Source organism: Stegostoma tigrinum, chromosome 34 (genome assembly GCF_030684315.1).
Source record: "Stegostoma tigrinum isolate sSteTig4 chromosome 34, sSteTig4.hap1, whole genome shotgun sequence".
Classification (NCBI taxonomy): Eukaryota; Metazoa; Chordata; class Chondrichthyes; order Orectolobiformes; family Stegostomatidae; genus Stegostoma; species Stegostoma tigrinum.
The window spans coordinates 5,616,033-5,633,472 of record NC_081387.1 but is presented as its reverse complement, the minus strand read 5'-3'; the positions used below and the strand labels follow the sequence as shown (position 1 = coordinate 5,633,472).

General features: G+C 44.9%; 1 protein-coding gene across 1 annotated transcript; it reads left to right on the top strand.

The window, feature by feature from the left end:
- Nucleotides 1-3,292: 3,292 nt before the first annotated feature.
- LOC125446617 (zinc finger protein 271-like) lies at nucleotides 3,293-17,065 on the top strand. Its single transcript, XM_048520321.2, has 2 exons — nucleotides 3,293-3,724; nucleotides 9,368-17,065. The coding sequence occupies exon 2, from the start codon at nucleotides 9,817-9,819 to the stop codon at nucleotides 10,906-10,908; it is 1,092 nt and encodes a 363-aa protein (XP_048376278.1). The 5' UTR covers nucleotides 3,293-3,724; nucleotides 9,368-9,816; the 3' UTR covers nucleotides 10,909-17,065.
- Nucleotides 17,066-17,440: the final 375 nt, after the last annotated feature.

Here is a 17,440-nt window from a genome sequence, read left to right as displayed (position 1 = left end):
TAGAAAATAATACATGCTCCCACTTTGGTAATGGGTGTATTCTATCTATCACTTCTTTGCCCATTCTCCTAACCTGTCCAAATCCTTCTGCAGCCTCCCCACCTCCTTAATACTACCTGTTCCTCTACCTATCATTTTCTGAAGAACCAGTTAGTAGATTGTATAGGAGCATTGACGGAAAACAGAGTGTCAGTGCACAGTTGGTGCGCAAGAGAAGCAAAGTAAACTGGGGCTGAATGGTGGCAGTTCAGCTTCTCAGCAAAAGCCTGAGGGACAAAGCCCTGATCAAACTCAGTCAGAGTGGCAGCAAAGCAAACCTGGGGGTGAATAGCAGCCATGCTGCCTGATAATGAAAACTTGAGGGGCAAGATCCATATTGAACTCAGTTGGAGCATCAGTTAATCCCCAAAAGAATTTGAAATGGCTGACAAAAGCAATGTCTTCACAAAAGCAAGAGTTAATTTGTAGGTCCCCTCCAATTCCACCATACCTGGCACCTTCCCCTGCAACTGCAGGAAGTGCTACATTTGCCCCCACACCTCCTCCCTCACCCCCATCCCAGGCCCCAAGATGACTTTCCACATTAAGCAGATGTTCACCTGCACATCTGCCAATGTGGTATACTGTATCCATTGTACCCAGTGTGGCTTCCTCTACATTGGGGAAACCAAGCGGAGGCTTGGGGACCACTTTGCAGAACACCCCCACTCAGTTCTCAATAAACAACTGCACCTCCCAATCGCGAACCATTTTAACTCCCCCTCCCACTCTTTAGATAACATGTCCATCATGGGCCTCCTGCAGTGCCACGATGATGCCACCCGAAGGTTGCAGGAACAGCAACTCATATTCCACTTGGGAACCCTGCAGCCCAATGGTATCAATGTGGACTTCACAAGCTTCAAAATTTCCCCTTCCCCCACCGCATCCCAAAACCAGGCAAGTTCGTCCCCTCCCCCCACTGCATCACAAAACCAGCCCAGTTCGTCCCCTCCCCCCACTGCATCACAAAACCAGCCCAGCTCTTCCCCTCCCCCCAATGCATCCCAAAACGAGCCCAGCCTGTCTCCGCCTCCCTAATCTGTTCTTCCTCTCACCCATCCCTTCCTCCCACCTCAAGCCGCACCTCCATTTCTTACCTACTAACCTCATCCCGCCTCCTTGGCCTGTCCGTCTTCCCTGGGCTGACCTATTCCCTCCCCACCTATACTCTCCTCTCCACCTATCTTCTTTTCTCTCCACCTTCAGTCCACCTCCCCATCTCTCCCTATTTATTCCAGAACCCTCTCCCCATCCCCCTCTCTGATGAAGGGTCTAGGCCCGAAACGTCAGCTTTTATGCTCCTGAGAGGCTGCTTGGCCTGCTGTGTTCATCCAGCTTCACACTTTGTTATCTATAGTTAATTTGTAGGTACTGGTCACCTCCTTATTCTATTTCCAAATTTTAACATAGTACACACATTGGTAGTAGTAATGCTAATAAGATAAAAGAATCAACATAGTTCAGTGAATAATATAAATGGGTAACATGAGGGGTCATAGTTTTAAGCTGGTTGGAGGAAAGTATAGAGGGGATGTCAGAGGCGGGTTCTTTACACGGAGAGTTGTGAAGGCATGGGTTGCCAGCAGCAGTTGTGGAAGCAAGGTCATTGGGGACATTTAAGAGACTGCTCGACATGCATATGGTCACAGAAATTTGAGGGTGCATACATGAGGATCAATGGTCGGCACAACATCGTTGGCTGAAGGGCCTGTTCTGTGCTGTACTGTTCTATGTTCTAATATAACTAAATAATTAAAACTCGTTAAGACTAGCAGTACGGGTGGTGTACCAAAGCTGCAGTGTGTAGCAGCTCAAGGGTAGCTTTGCAATCCAGGACAAACACAGAACAACATAGCACAGAGACATAGCACAGTAAAATCTGCCGACGCTGGAGTCAAAGATAACAAAGTGTGAGGCTGGAGGAACACAGCAGCCAGGCAGCATCAGAGGGACAGGAAAGTTTACGTTTCTTCCGAAGAATGGTCCTGACACAGAACGTCAACTTTACGTAATTAACGCAAAAACACACGTAAGTAATACAATAGTAACATGGGAGGGGTAATACAGAAGTTATACTTGCACCTAGAGTTACTTTATCCCCACAAATCAGTGAAATAACAACACAATTTTGCCTTAAATAAAATTTACAGGCAGAGTGCTTCCAGCTTCCACCATCAACTGACTACTCGGTGATTGAAATACTACAGTAAACTCTCGGTATTTCAGGCATATAATTCTTTTCGTACCCCGGTTAAAACAAGTTTGCTGTACCCAGGAGGCAGTCACACATCTTCGGACAAAGTATTCCCGATACGGTGAGGAACTGGAAGGAATGACTACAAGTTAGGCAGGAAGAGGGACCCAAAAGACAGGCAGATGGATTAATGGATACCAAGGAGAGGACTGGAGCATAACAAGGTGTGGAGCTGGATGAACACAGCAGGCCAAACAGCATCTTAGGAGCAGGAAAGCTGATGTTTCGGGCTAGACCCAGCAGTTCCCCTTGATCTTATTGAATGGCGGAGCAGACCTAGAGTGCTCTACTCTTGTCCCTCATATCTTTACAATGGTGTGGGGAAAACAACCGGATTCCCAGAGGCTTATTCCTTTTATTGCTAAAGGACAATGACAGCTAGGGTGGAAGTGGAAGCGATAGCTCCGCTTTCTGGGGACAATAAAGACTGCAGATGTTGGAAGGCAGAGTCTATAGGTGTGAGGCTGGAGAAGTTCAGCAGGTCAGGCAGGGCCCGAAGAGCAGGAAAGTCAACGTTTAGGACCGAAACTCGTCCTGAACTTTTGCTTTCTACTCGCTATGAACGACCGATCGATAGACAATCTTGACAGCATCGCGTGGTGACGTTTACCACGAAATCACTGAGCTGTCTGGGAGTAAAATGACTGGAAAAGTCGAAATCCCCCAAACGCTTGGGGGAATCCTGTCAGGATCATCCACACAACACGGGCAGAGGTTTAAGACTTCTTACAACTGATGGCCGGAGATTCCTCAAAAGTATTCACTAGGCGGTTTAGTCTGTCTCATCGATCGCTGGGGGATTATACATGCACGTTGTAAAAGGGGCTCAACGACGGTTGAGATACCGCGTTTAAATCTGGGAGCGCGAGCCCCAGGCGAGGAGGAGGAGGGCACTTGGTACGTAAGCGGTGAAAGTGCGCGCCTCGAGGTTTAAGGAGGCGGGGACTTGGAGGTGTAGCGGGTTGGAGTTGGCTCCACAACCGGCCGCGCGTCCGCGAGAGTGCGCGCGCACAAAGCGCATTCGTGTGGAACGCGCCCAAAGCGGACGCCCAAACCATCGGTGGCGGTGGTCGGTGAGGAAGTTTAGTGAACCCATTCGGATCGTTGACATCGACTGAGTTTCACAAAGGACTATTATTTTGGGAAACAGAGTCACTGCCGTTCAGCACCGCCCTTTAGCCAACCCATTCCCTCCAACGTTCGGGGCTGCAGCTGGAGAGAGCCGGTGAGACCGCCTGTCCACAGCGCCTGCGCAACAATGGTGCTGCCCTCAACCGACCCGCCTCACTGTGATTGGTGAAAAGGATGATGGATGCGCAAACTTTTGCGGGAAAGGACAGTTAATTGGCTGAGAGGGACGTCAATCAGAGATCCTCACCTCCGCACATTCATTTCCGCTCGGGGGGTTGAAGATCCAGTCGGGAGATGGTGAGTGTAGTTCTAGACTGGTACAAGGGTGGTTGGGTGAAAGGTGGTCGTTTAATCTGTCTGATCTCTGCAGGGGCAGTTCAGGTAGTCCCATCCTCTCGGCTTTTTTAAAAAATCTTGACCCATCCTGGTTGGGGCTGTGTTTGTAATATTCACCGGATTAGTAATCCATGCCCAGAGCCATATAGTTGTACAGCATAAGGAACAGACCCTGAGTCCAGGGACTCGCACCGCACTATGGCACTTAAAGAACTTGAATTCAATATAACTCTGCTATGGAACGATGGCCTGTTGAAACATTGTCGTAAAAGCCGGAACAAAATTACGGAATGGTGTAAATCGGGGCAAAAATAAAAGTTGCTGGAAAAGCTCAGCAGGTCTGGCAGCATGTGTGAAGAGAAATGAGAGTTCACGCTTCAGATCTGGTGATCCTTCAACGATAGCTGGGGGTAGAGCCCAAAGAGAATGAGAGGAACAGTTGGACAGACACTGGAGTTGATAACAATCTGGCTAAGAGGGTAATTATTTGTTAATGGGGACTAACAAGAGGTAGTGTGTAATGGCAGACTGTGATAACAAGGCCTGGTGTGTGGGTGTTGGGGTGAGGACGTGGGACAAGCTCTAATATTATTGAACTATATATGGAGTTTGGAGGGCAGCAGGGCCCCAAGTGGAAAGTGAGGCAGTGTTCTTCCAACTTTTGCTGAGCTTTGCTGGAACATGGCAGCAAGCCTGACACAGATGTTGGCTAGAGAACAGGGTGGTATTAAAGTGGCAGGCAACTTGAAGTTCAGGGGTTTTTTTCTGGCAGGCACAACGTAGATGTTCTGTGAAACAGTCACACAGTCTACATTTTGCTCTCTCAATGTAGAGGAGACCACATTAAGTAGTGAATGGAGGAGACTAAATTGTGGGACATGCAGGTAAAGTGCTGCTTCACCTCGAAAGTATATTTGGGCCCAAGATACTGGGGATGGAGGATGTAAATGGGCAGGTGTTACACCTTTTGGTGGTTGAAGGGGAAGGTGCTGTAGAGTGTATTGGGAGTTAAGGAAGAATGGACCAGGGTATCCTGGAGAGAACAGCCCAATTATGCCTGTCTCTTCTTGGGGTATGTGGAGTGTTCCTTGTTCCAGTTCTGGCTCCCTCACACAACACTCTCTCTCATAGTGATGAAATCATTGCTGCTTCCTGCTCTTTTCCAGAATTGGAAGAGTTCATAAATTTCACTTCCAATTTCCACCTTGCCCTCACTTTCACCTGCCGGCCACTGAGTCCTCCCTTCCCTCCATTAACATCTCTGATTTCACTTGCGGGAATAGACTGGTGACTAACGTTCCACTGACTCCCTCAGCTACCTGGATGATACATCCTCATACCCTGCTTCCTGTAAAGATTATGTTCCATTCTCTGAAGATTTTCTGAAGAAGGTTCTAGGCCTGAAACGACAGGTTTCCTGCTCCTCTGATGCTGCTCGGCCTGTGGAGTTCATCCAGCTCTACTCCATGTTATCCTGGATTCTCCAGCATCTGCAGTTCCTACTATCTCTTCCATTCCCTCAGTTCCTCTGTCTCTGTCGCATATGTTCAGACAAGGCCAGTTTCAACAAGGGAGCCTCAAATGTCCACCTTCTTCCACAACTGAAGATTCTCCAGCACCATTGTCAACAGGGCCCTTAACTGGATCCAACCAATCCCCCATATGTTCGCCCTCATCCCCTGTCTTTCCTCTCTCAACAATAGGCTCCGCTTATCCTTACCTACCATTCTACCAGTTTCCACATCCAGAAGATCATCGAGCACCAATGCTGTCTCCACCAGACATGAGCTCCACCCCCCCTCCCTTGTCTGCCTTCTGCAAGGACCATGTCCTTTGTCGACTCTTCCATTACTCCTCAACACACCCCTGCAACAGCTGAAAGTGTAACATCTGCCCATTTACGTCCTCCACCCCCAGTATCCAAAGGCCCAAACATACGTTCCAGGCAAAGCAGCACTTTACCTGCACTTTTCACAATTTAATCTCCTGCATTCACTGCTTACAATGTGGTTTCCTCTACGTTGGGAGATCAGAGCAGAGACTGTGTGATCACTTTGCAGAGCACCTATGTTCTGCCTGCAGAAAAGACCCTGAACTTCCAGTTGCTTGCCACTTTAATACACCACCGTGGGTAACATCTCTGTCTCAGGCTTCCAGCGATGACTCAGTGCAGTTTGGAAGAAAAACACTTCATTTTCTACTTGGGGACCTAGCTGCAGCCCAGACTGTCTTGAATTCAATAATTTTAGGGCCTGAACTCTCCCATGTCGTAGCCCAAACACCAGGCATTGTTATCACACTACCTATTGTTAGTCACCAACAGCCCCCTATTACAGCTATTCACCCTCCTAGCCAGATCATTATCAACTCCTTTCCCCAACCGTTCTTCTCTTTCATTGGACTCTAACCCCACCTATCATTTACTCCTAAACCCCTCCTCCTATCTTCTGCATACAAACCAATATTATCCTAACTACCATCAGTTCTGAGGAAGGGTCACCAGCCTGAAATTGTAACTTTGACTTTTTTTCAGACCGGCTGAGCTTTTCCAGGTAACAAAGTGTGAAGCTGGATGAGCATAGCAGGCCAAGCAGCGTCTTAGGAGCACAGAAGCTGACGTTTTGGGCCTAGACCCTTCAGCAGAAAAGTGGGATGGAGAGAGGGTTTTGAAATAAATAGGGAGAGAGTGGGGCGTACAGCTGTTACTGTTGTAAAAGCACCTGGCTTACCTAATGCCTTTTAGGGAAGAAAATCTTGACTTCCTTACCTGGTCTAACCTGTGAGTCCAAATTGCTAGCAATGTAGTTGATTTTTAATTGCCCTCCATTTGGTAGTTAGGGGTTGGTAATAAATGCTGGCCCAAATAACAGGAGCCTCACAATGAAGGGAAAAAAACCCTGCAATGTTTCCATTAGACAACCCCAGTTCAAGGAGCTAACTAATTATGGAATCAGAGTCATACAGCACAGGAAATGGATCATTTTGTCCAACGATCTAGTCCCATCTGCTAACATTTGGCCCATATCCCTCTTAAACGCTTCCTATTCATGTACCCGTCCAGCAGCCTTTTAAATGTTATAATTGTACCTGCCTTCACCGCTTCCTCTCGCAGCTCGTTGTACACATGCACCACCATCTGTATGAAAAAGTTGCCTTTGAGGCTTCTTGAATCTTTCCCCCCTTAGCTTAAACTTCTCCCTCTAGTTTTGGGCTCCCCTACACTGGGGGTAAGGACCTTGGCTATTCACTGTGTCCAACCCCTTATGATTTTATAAACCTCTAATGTGATACCCCATCCTCCAACAGTCCAGAGAAAAATAGTCCCAGCCCATTCAGACTTTCCCTATAGCTCAAACCATCCAACCTCAAAAACATCTTTAAATTTCTCCTGAACGCTTTCAAGTTTGAAAACACCTTTCCTATAGCAGTGTTCTAAAGGTAGCCACCTCAGTGTCCTGAGGCAAGTGTGCTAAATACGGCCTTCACCACCCTGTCTACCTGTGACGCCACTTTGAAGGAACTATGCAGCTGTACCCCTAGATCTCTTTGTTCAGCAACACATCCCAGAGCATGATCATTAACTCTATTGCTCCGTGTCTCTCTTGTTCAGATGCGTTGTCATCATACTTTTGTGGTAACGTATTTGCAGTCAACCTCCGAAAATGACATTGTTGATATAAAGTCATTTTACTACCCTGCTAGCTAAACCAATATAATTAGATACTGTCAAGGCAAGCTCGCATTTTTAAATAAAAATGCAATAATCTCCATGAGGAAAATGTCTCAATTTTGCTGTATCAGCCCAGAAGGGAATCCTGAGTGTGCAACCTGAAGATACCTGAATGGCTTCCTTCATAGTAAGAAGCCTCAACAAGATCTCCCTGTGGTTGTAAACAACTGATTTTCTTTTTCAGGTCAATGGATCTCATCTAAAAAAAGCTACAACCTGAAAAGCTAATTTGAGCCATAGGCCCAAATGTCTAGTTTCTGTAGTTTTCCATCTGCATCTGCTACTGCTTTGGACACTTCTCTCAGAAAAGCATCACCTTGCAATCTCTTTACAGATTTTATCCTACAATATCCATCCACAATGGTACAGATGTGTTCTCTGTTTACTTCCCTAGTAATGACTAATATGGTGTCACACTCATTCTTCAGTTAGGAGGGAAGAAATTAGTTTTTCTTGAACTTGGTTGATCTCAGGTCACGACACTCATGAAGTCAATATTGAAGACCTCCTCAGTTGCTGTAGGGTAGGACATTCCCAGGGATGGTGATAGAGAAGGCTGGGATTTTCCCAGATTGATACAATTCAGGAAGTCTCCCTGTTACTTGACCAGTCTGTGGGTAGCTCTCCTGACTTGGGAACTTGGATCTTGTAAGAGACTTTACAGATTTTACTGCGTTGTGATCACCTTCACAATTCTGGCATTGTGTCAGAATAAAATGAAGATTTTTCTGATTATCCCCCCCCCCCCCCTTTATTGTTGCATTTTGTAGTGATTGTTTATCATCGTTTGCTCAGCCACTTCAGAAGACAGTCAGTTTGCCATGTCGTATGGAGTAGTCACATAGACTAGACCAGGCAGTGTCACAGTTTTCCTTCCCTGATGGATAATAGTTGGAGTTCTAGGATAGGCTGAAAGTTTTGATGTCATTTTGATGTTATTCCAAAAACTTCAAATTAAGATTCACAATATGGAGTGATTGAGGCAAATAACTTTTAATGAAAATGAGATAAACTCATGAATGAGAAACTAGGAGGGAAATCTCAGTTTACTGAGATGTAGAGGAGTGAGAGAATGTTCCTTGTGAAACAGAAACGCCAGCATGATCTTTTGTCCAATAATTCTATTTGTAAAGCTTTGCATGATTGAATTAGAACTCCCAATGTCTGAATGATTTATTCAGTGCCACAGAATTCCACTGTCATACCAGTAGACGCAGATATTAAAGTTTTTTTTTAATGCTAGCTTTCTTTATATATTTTATCAGAAGGCCTTGGCTTTTTCCAAAAAGCCTGGTTTTGGAGATTGGTAGTTTTGCCCAGTGCTGTGGCTAATAGACTACACATCCCAAATTCTGCTAAGTGATTTCCCAGATTAAAAAAAACCAAGCTTCAATCAGGTACCCTGAAATAACATTTTCCTCAGCTTCTAGCAGCCTCTGCTCAGTGATTTTTCTTCAAATAATTTTGGGAAACAAGAGAAGGATTTTCAACGTATTGAATCAACGTTTTCACCTGAGCATCACTTTGTCAAGTGCATTTCCTAAAGGTCAAGACTCAAGCTTATCATGAATTGAAAGCCAGTTCACGCGATATCCACTCTCTCTTTCTGTGCCCTCACTGTGCTTGGGAGGAGGTTGAGTGAGGAAAGAAAGTAGCGACATTGTCTATTACTGTCCCTATCCAGTGTCCCTGCTGGAAACAGGATATCACACAAGTGAGGGAACAGAAAGACCTTGTATCTGACTCCTCCACACAGGGAATTAGCAAACTGTTCCACAGTGAGTGCCAGTCTCCAAATGAGAGCCAGCCCCTTCAGCAAAGGAGGAGATGGAAATGGAGATGGATAAATCATGTTTCCTTTTCTTGTTTTACAGAAGGATTGCACTGTACTATACCAGAGAATACAGAGAGGATAGATACCACAGAGATCCTGACCATCATCCAAGGAACAACTACACAAAAGTGGGAAGACATCCAGTCCCTTTAAATTGCTTGACACAAAGAAGGTTGGGCGGTGAAACCATCATCTGGAAATTGTTTGTTTGGGTCAGGGGAGGTTTTGACATATCATCTGAAATTGATCAGAGTGTGGAACCTTCCATCAGAACCAGCCCATCTGAAGATTTGGCTGTGGATGTTCGGTCAGAGTGGAGGCTGAAGAAGTGTGAGTGGATCCAAGTGTGGTAAGAGCTTCATCCATTCATCAAGCCTCATGAGCCACTGACTCAGTTCTATTCAAATGTGAGGCGTTCGTGGAAGGCTCAAGAGTCCTGACACCACCTCTCACGCAAGGTGCTTCAGTTGTGAACACACAGATAGGCACATGGAAGAGAAACCATTCAAGTGTGAGGTTTGTACTGAAGCTATTGTGATGTCTCCGAGGCAGATGATGCATGCCTGGGAGAAGCCCTTCAGCTGTGATGTTTCTGAAATGCCTTTCACTCAATCCTCCCACCTCTTGTCCTACCCGAAGATTCACACAGGGGAGAAATCAGTGACATGTGAGACATACAATAGCTCATTCTCACAGTTATCAACCTTCCTCAACCAGGGAGACACAGACACCAGGGAGAAACCATTCACGTGCGAGGTATGCCACAAATCGTTTGCACAGTCATCAACCCTCCGTGTGCACCATCGCATTCACACAGGGGAGAAGCCATTCACGTGTAACGTGTGCAACAAATCTTTCTCACAGTCATCAAATCTCCGTGCGCACCAACGCATTCATACTGGGAAGAAGCCATATACATGCGATGTGTGCGACACATCATTCTCGTACCCATCAAATCTTCGCAAGCACCAATACCGTCACACTGGTCAGAAACCGTTCAAGTGTGAGGTGTGTGATCAGGCATTCACACTCTCAGCGACGCTCATGACTCACCAACGCATCCACACCGGTGACAAGCCATTCAAATGCGAGGTGTGCAACAAGTCTTTCTCTCAGTCTTGGCCACTGCTTGTGCACCAGCGTATTCACACTGGAGAGAAACCATTCACATGTGAGGTGTGTGATAAATCATTCACACGATCATCGACCCTCCTGCAGCACCGACGCATACACACTGGGGAGAAACCTTTCATCTGTGAGGTATGCGATAAATCATTCTTGCGCTCATCAACCCTCCTCGAGCACCAGCGCATTCACACTGGGGAGAACCCCTTCACCTGTGAGGTGTGTGAGAAGTCATTCTCACGGTCTTGGACCCTGCTTCTGCACCAACGCATCCACACAGGGGAGAAGCCATTCACATGCGAGGTGTGTGACAAATCATTCTCAGATTCTTCAAATTTGCGGAAACACCAGCGCATTCATGCAGGGGAGAAACAGTTAACATACGGGGTGTGCAACAAATCATTGTCTGAGTCGTCATACTTACTGCTCCCACAGGATGCCCAGACAGGAGAGTAACCCTTCAAACGAGAGGTTTCTGTTGAGACTTTTGTGACGTTTGCAACAGGACTTTCAGCCACATCTCTGACCTCCTAAAACCAGGGGGATCCATCCGGTGAGAAACCATTCAGGCGAGAGCCATGTGACATAACTTTCACGCTGTCAGTGTAAGTCCTGGCCCCTTCCACATGAGAAACCTGTTCAGTGTGAATTCAGTAATAAGGCTTTTAGTCGGTTCTCGGCTATTGTGGAACACCAGGTGAACTCATTCAGGGGGTACACTCCTGTTCCTGTGTGAAGTCAACCACAATGGTTTACTTGCTACTGGTCTCACCGCATACCAATGTCTCCATACAGACTTGGAGCTGAGTCACCTGCTTCTGTTGCACTGAGAGCTGTCTGTGCTGTTTACCCTCCAGTGCTCTTACGGGGCAGTTGTCATTCCAAAGCACCATCTGCCTCAACAATGTGTGTCTCAAAACTTTCCCACCATCAGTCCAATCACTTCAAGAAGGTCAATTTAACCTTTGACTGAATCACCAAAAGAAGATACCTCTATGTATAGAGGCTCCTGTATAAACGCAACATCTTTTCGGTGCCGTGCCAGGTACATGTCATTCACTGACTCTCAATCTGACCAAGAAGACAATCCAATACTCAGTGGTTAGAAAGGCTTCAGCTTCTGATTGACCAGCATGAACTCTGGGACAAGAGCCATTCCTCGAGTGGTATTGGTGGTACTTCCAATTAGCCTCAATGTCTCTGGTCTGTGCAGGGAGACAGTCAGCCAGGAATCCTGTTCCTCATCACTGAGCCCATCTGGGAGGTTAGGGGAAGGCAGGATGTATCTTGGCTGTGAAAGTCTCCATTGTCTCACATGCTGACTGGCCGCTCAAACAGAGAGCACTAGTGGCCAGTCAACATCCAGTCTGTCCCCCGGGTTAATACCTTGTGTATTGGAGGGAATGGGGAAAAAGGACATCAATTTCCCCCACCCCCTACAAAAACAACAACTTTCATTTATACGGCACCAATACCGTAATACATCCTGAGGTATTTTACATCACTACAATCGTATAGAAATTGACACTGAAACGAGAAAGATATGATAAGGAATAGCGCTGCATCTCCGAGGAGGATTTCCTCAACCACAAGATGTGGGTAATTCAGAAGAATGTGTCAGTATTTCCCAAGTTATGGTCAAGCTGGAAACATCTTAGTAGTTTGCACAGCATGATTTATCTCTTGAATATAGTTACACTTTTGACATTCCTGAAGCAAAGGGAAACTCGTTTGCTTCGGAAATCCGTGGAATGAGGGAATGGACTCTTCATGTGAGCAAATGTCTGCCAGCTTTGAGCTCAGCCAGAATACCATTGTGACTGTAGGCTTTTTTATTTCATCTGATTGCTGGGATTGGGATAGGTTGGAAGGTATCAGCTCCCCTTCACAGCTTCGGAGTTGTTTATATATTGACCTTAGTGACAGAGAGCCACCATGACAAAAACTTGTATATAATACTTTTGAGTCTCAATGGCTTAGTGATGACGTACGGCAGTAGCTTAGTTTTTTAAAAAAATGAAGCAATTCCTGCTCTCTAGATCCTTTTGAAAATTATACCCCCGTTCCCAAAAATCTGTGGGTCACGAATCCGCACGGTCAGACCCATAAAGATCAGTTGCTGTAACTCTCAACCCTGAATAGATGTCCTCTATGATTAAGGATAGGTGAGGAGGAGTTAGGGGCTGTGGTGATGGTGGTTAAGTGAGAAGAGAGAAAAAGAGTTTTGAGGTGGAAATTCATGAGCATAGGATCCAGCCATCTTGGTGACGTGAAGGAAGTGGGCCACATCTACTGATGAACTGAACTGTGTAGATCGGAGGATGACACAGATAAGGAAGGAGTGAGGCCGTAGAGCAATTTGTGTTTGAACATGAGAATTTTTAATTTGAGGCACTAGGGACATAGAAACTAATGTAGTTCAGTGAGCACAGCAGTGATGGACGTGAAAGTTAGGATAGAGAGTGCACAGTTTTAGCTGAGAGAAAGTTTATGGAAGGTATAAGATGGGAAGCTGGACGGGAACCTGGACAGGAACACATTAGTCCTGTCTAGAAGCACCTGCAACATGGATGAGGATTACAACAGGAGATGGACTAAAGTTGAAGGGAGGGTGTTGAAAATGGAGTTTGAGTTTAAACATGTTGCCCATGACTTTTTAGTCATTGAATATCTATTTCTTCACTAGAGACTTTAACCACTCAATCAGGAGGAGATACTGTGGTGATGTAACTTAAGAAATGTTTGTCAACTACCAGAAGTAATACTTAACAAGTCTAGGTAGGAAATCTATTGCCTCATCGAGGTCTCTTTCTATATTCAACCTAGAGTGCCGGCAACCCTAGCCTTACTTCCCTTGGTCCCTGCTGTTGTCTTCTGTTTCTGTCTTGGACGATGGTCTCTGGTCTTCAGTTTCAAGTTTTATGTGTGCTTTGACCCCTGAAAGATGGTGCTTTGTTAACACAGGCACATGCAGTGATATTACTAAACTTCAGTGTAAGTGAAAACAAAGGGTCAGTTGCACAATGAAGGAAACTGTTGCCATAAAGCTTCCAAGTCTTTCAATCAGCAACCTCAAATTCATCACGTCCCTTGGCTTCTTGCTCTAACACCAGCATTGTGCAACTCCCGCCACTGTTTCCACTCCAACCCTGCAGACTGATGCAGCTGAGTAAGACATATTGTACACAGTTCTGCCTAAACTCAACCAGAATTGTCCTTGACAATTTCAACATCACAATTCCCATCACAGCCTGGCATGGAAAGAAGTCTTGGAAGCCGGGAGTTGGAAACTGCAATGAAAACAGGTTCTAATCTGGGAATTCTATGCAGAAAAGCAGCTGTCCATAATTAAGACCTTATTTCCAGAAAAAAAGCATTATTTCACGCATACATGGAGGTGCAGTCATTCTAAACAGTAAAACCTGATAGACTAGTCTTTGCTGCCCCAGTTTGACCTCAAGGATGTCGTACATTCCCAATGCTAACTAGCATGTAAACCAGCTGAAATTCCATTTCATGTTTAAGCTCACAAACATTAAAGGCAACCCTTCAAAGGAACTTTAGATCAGAATCTTGCAAATCTCATTGTGCAGAGATAGCTATTAAACTGCAGCACTGGCTACTACAGAAGAGGTCAGACCAAAGTACAAAAGAAACAGGGACTAGTTTAAAGAAAGTGACCAGGAAATCCAAGATCTGCTACCAATAAAAAGGTGAGCCCATTGGGGAAAAACTTAGCTTGCCATCAAGCATACACTATCCTTCATTGCAAACTGAGAATTGGGAATGACAGATGGATCATGCTTTGTAGGGAACAAGCACTGATATTGGTGACGTAAATTTCACTGAAGCACTAAAATCTATCTGCAGAGCAATATGTCAAACCCAAAAGTACCAGGCAGAATACTGTCACTCAGACACAAACACACTGAGGAGGAGTTACTCTTGAATCACCAGTCTGAGCGCTATGAAATATTCCTTGGTGCCACGTGCACATCAGCCTCCTCCAACAGCAGACTCCTAGAAGAACTAGCTGAGAGCACAGATCTGGGAGAAACTGACACCATCAACCAGATGATGAGAAGCAAAGCCCTCTGATTCTGAGGCAGTTTGTTGGCTCAGTGGTTAGCACTGGTACTTCAATGCCAGGAGCCCAGGATCAATTCCACCCTCTGATGACTGCCTGTGTGGGCTTTGCATGTTGTCCCCACATCTGTGGGGATTTCCTACCACAGCCCAAAAATGTGCCAGTTAGCTGGATTGGCCGTAGGGGTAGAGGGGTGGGTCTGAGTGGAATGCAGTTCAGAGGACCAGTGTGAACTCAATAGGCCAAATGACTTGCTTCCACACTGTAGGTCTTCTGTGATTCTCTGAACTCCACCTGAGAGTTTGAAGCATGATGACCCTACATGACGCTCAATGAATTAGTAAAGGTGTTCCAGGACGCATCAGGACTTTGTGATATTGTCATCACCTTGTACAAACACAAAGAGAAAAATGTTATTATTCCGACTACTGTGGAGTCATTCTCCTTCCTATTTCTGGAAAGGTTCTGGGTAACGAATCTGTGAATTCACTTATGCCTTCCATTGCTGAAGGAAATCTTCCAGAGATGTTGTACAGTTTCAGGACAAAGGGAAGCATCACAGACACAATATTGTCTCTAAGTCAGTTTCATAGACCTTGCAAAGTCATTTCATATTGTGAGTAGAGATGGACTCTGGAAAATTCTTGACAAACCCCTGATGCCCACTTGGTTACGGTGAAGCAGTCCATAAGTCCATACAGGCTAGTCAAGCACGGCAGTAACCTCTTACAGATCTCCATGTGGTGTTGAGCAGGAATGTGAGCTGGTCCTGACCTTATGCACCATCTTTTTCAGTGTGATGCTGCCACAAGCACAACACACCTCCAGGAGGAGTTTTCATGTGCCTCTGGATGAATGAGGGGGTGTCTCTTACATCTTGGGCAGCCTCGGGTATGCACAAAGACATGGGAAAACCTCATCCGTGACCTACCTTTTGCTGATGACTGTATCCTTAATTATTCACGTGCAGTGTGTAACAACATGTCACTCCGAAATGGTGCAACTCTTCAAACTAAAAATTAGTTTAATCAGAACTGAAGCACTGGACCTCAAGACAATTATGTACTAGATGTTATCATCGAGAGAACCCAGCTGAATGCTCTTGAGCAGTTTACCAATTTGGAGAGTTTTTATGTCGTCATAGATAAGGAAGTGGACAAACACGCTTTCCAAAGCAAATAGTGCATTTAGTATACTTGACTAGCGTGTGGCAACTGTAAATTCAATGCGAGGACCAAACTCTATGTACAAACACTTAATCCTCATCAATCTCCTTTATGATGCCCATTTAGGCATTCAACATTGCAGTCATGTACACCTTCTTCAATGCTTCCATTAGCATCACCTCTGCAGCACCCTCATGGTGGATCCTGAGAGGGCTACACAACAACCATTGAACTCCTGGAAGCAACCAACATCACCATTCTCCTGCAAGGCCAACTGACTTGTGTGGGAGACGTTGCCCAGCTGGACACAGTTGCTGACTCAGGATTGTGTTGTACGGGGAGCTGACCAATGATACAACCCTCCTAAAATCTTGGTGTACAAGAGGAGTCAAGAGAGAGGTCCAACCGAGATGAGGCTGGAATCTAAATGCATGATCAATCTCTGGCTCTTAATCATATTTAGCTCCTAATGAGACTGCCCATTATCTTCTGACTTTTTTCTATGATGTCATTTATTTGACCTCTTTTTATAACTTCCCACAAACAAAATGACACATTTTACAGTATGTTACTGACCCATTTGCTCAGGAGAAGATGTGTGCTGTCATGCCCTCCTGATTGATACCATGAACGTGTTGTCTCAAACTTACTTAACTGAGCATTCTCATTAAATAGAATCCTATCTCAGTGACCGTTTTGATGTAGAGGTCATCTGCTAGGGATTATTCTAACTACAGTTGGTGCTTGGATCAAATTACTTTTTAAAATCAAATGGTCAGTGGTAAATTTGCATATAACCTAAAAAATAGAGATTGCAAACTAGATAATACTTAACCTGTATAGAGTGTATATAAACTATGTGCATGATGACAATCAGTATATGAAGGATGAGTTGTTGTTGATCAGTATACTTAAAGATTTGGTTAATACACAGTCTTATGGAATAAAGGTCAAAAAGAATTATACTGTAAAGACTATTACCGAGCAAAACACAAAGAAAAATAATAGTGTGATTTAGCAAAATGTGGCTTATGTTCTCAAACGCTATAAATTCATACTAAACTAATGTAGAATTAATCTTTTGCTGTTTTCTACTTTGCATAATAAGTCTTTCTAACTTTTCGCTGATGGTCATAAAGCCAAGTGCTTGGTAAGGATTTAATGGGGATGTAGTGGGATGCACAGTTGTTGGAGCTTGCTGCTTCAACCGTGAGATAGTGGAAATTCTCACTTTGAGACACGGTCAATGTGTCGCAGGGGGTGTGCCTTTTAACTAAAGATGTGTTACAAGCTGAGCCATGATATATTGTGTATAATTGTTTTAAATGAGCTACAATTAAACATAATATTGTAAACTGATGACCGTGCTTCGGTTATTTGATCATAAGTAAACTTAAACTAACCATTAAATTTAATTTCTCTCCATTTCCAGTCAGAAACTGAGCTGGAGAATGAAGTGGTTGACAATGACCGTTTGATTGTTGGAGATGATAAGTGGAGAAGGAGTTAAGAATGTAGGAACTGGAGTAATCCCCTGAGACTGTTACATCATTCAATTAGATCATAGCTAATCCATGTCTGCACTCTTTCTACCAGCCTTAGTTTTGTCACACTTGATCCTTTTGCCTGACAAAAGAAAGATATCAAACTTGGGACTTGCAGGCAGATTTTGAGTCATTGCAAGCGCTTTATTTTGTTTGGTTGAACAACTGTGGTAAGCTGAACAATGTCTTGT

Bases quoted from the DNA above. Each gene is read 5' to 3' on its own strand.
- LOC125446617 (XM_048520321.2), top strand. From the start codon at position 9,817: ATGGAAGAGAAACCATTCAAGTGTGAGGTTTGTACTGAAGCTATTGTG.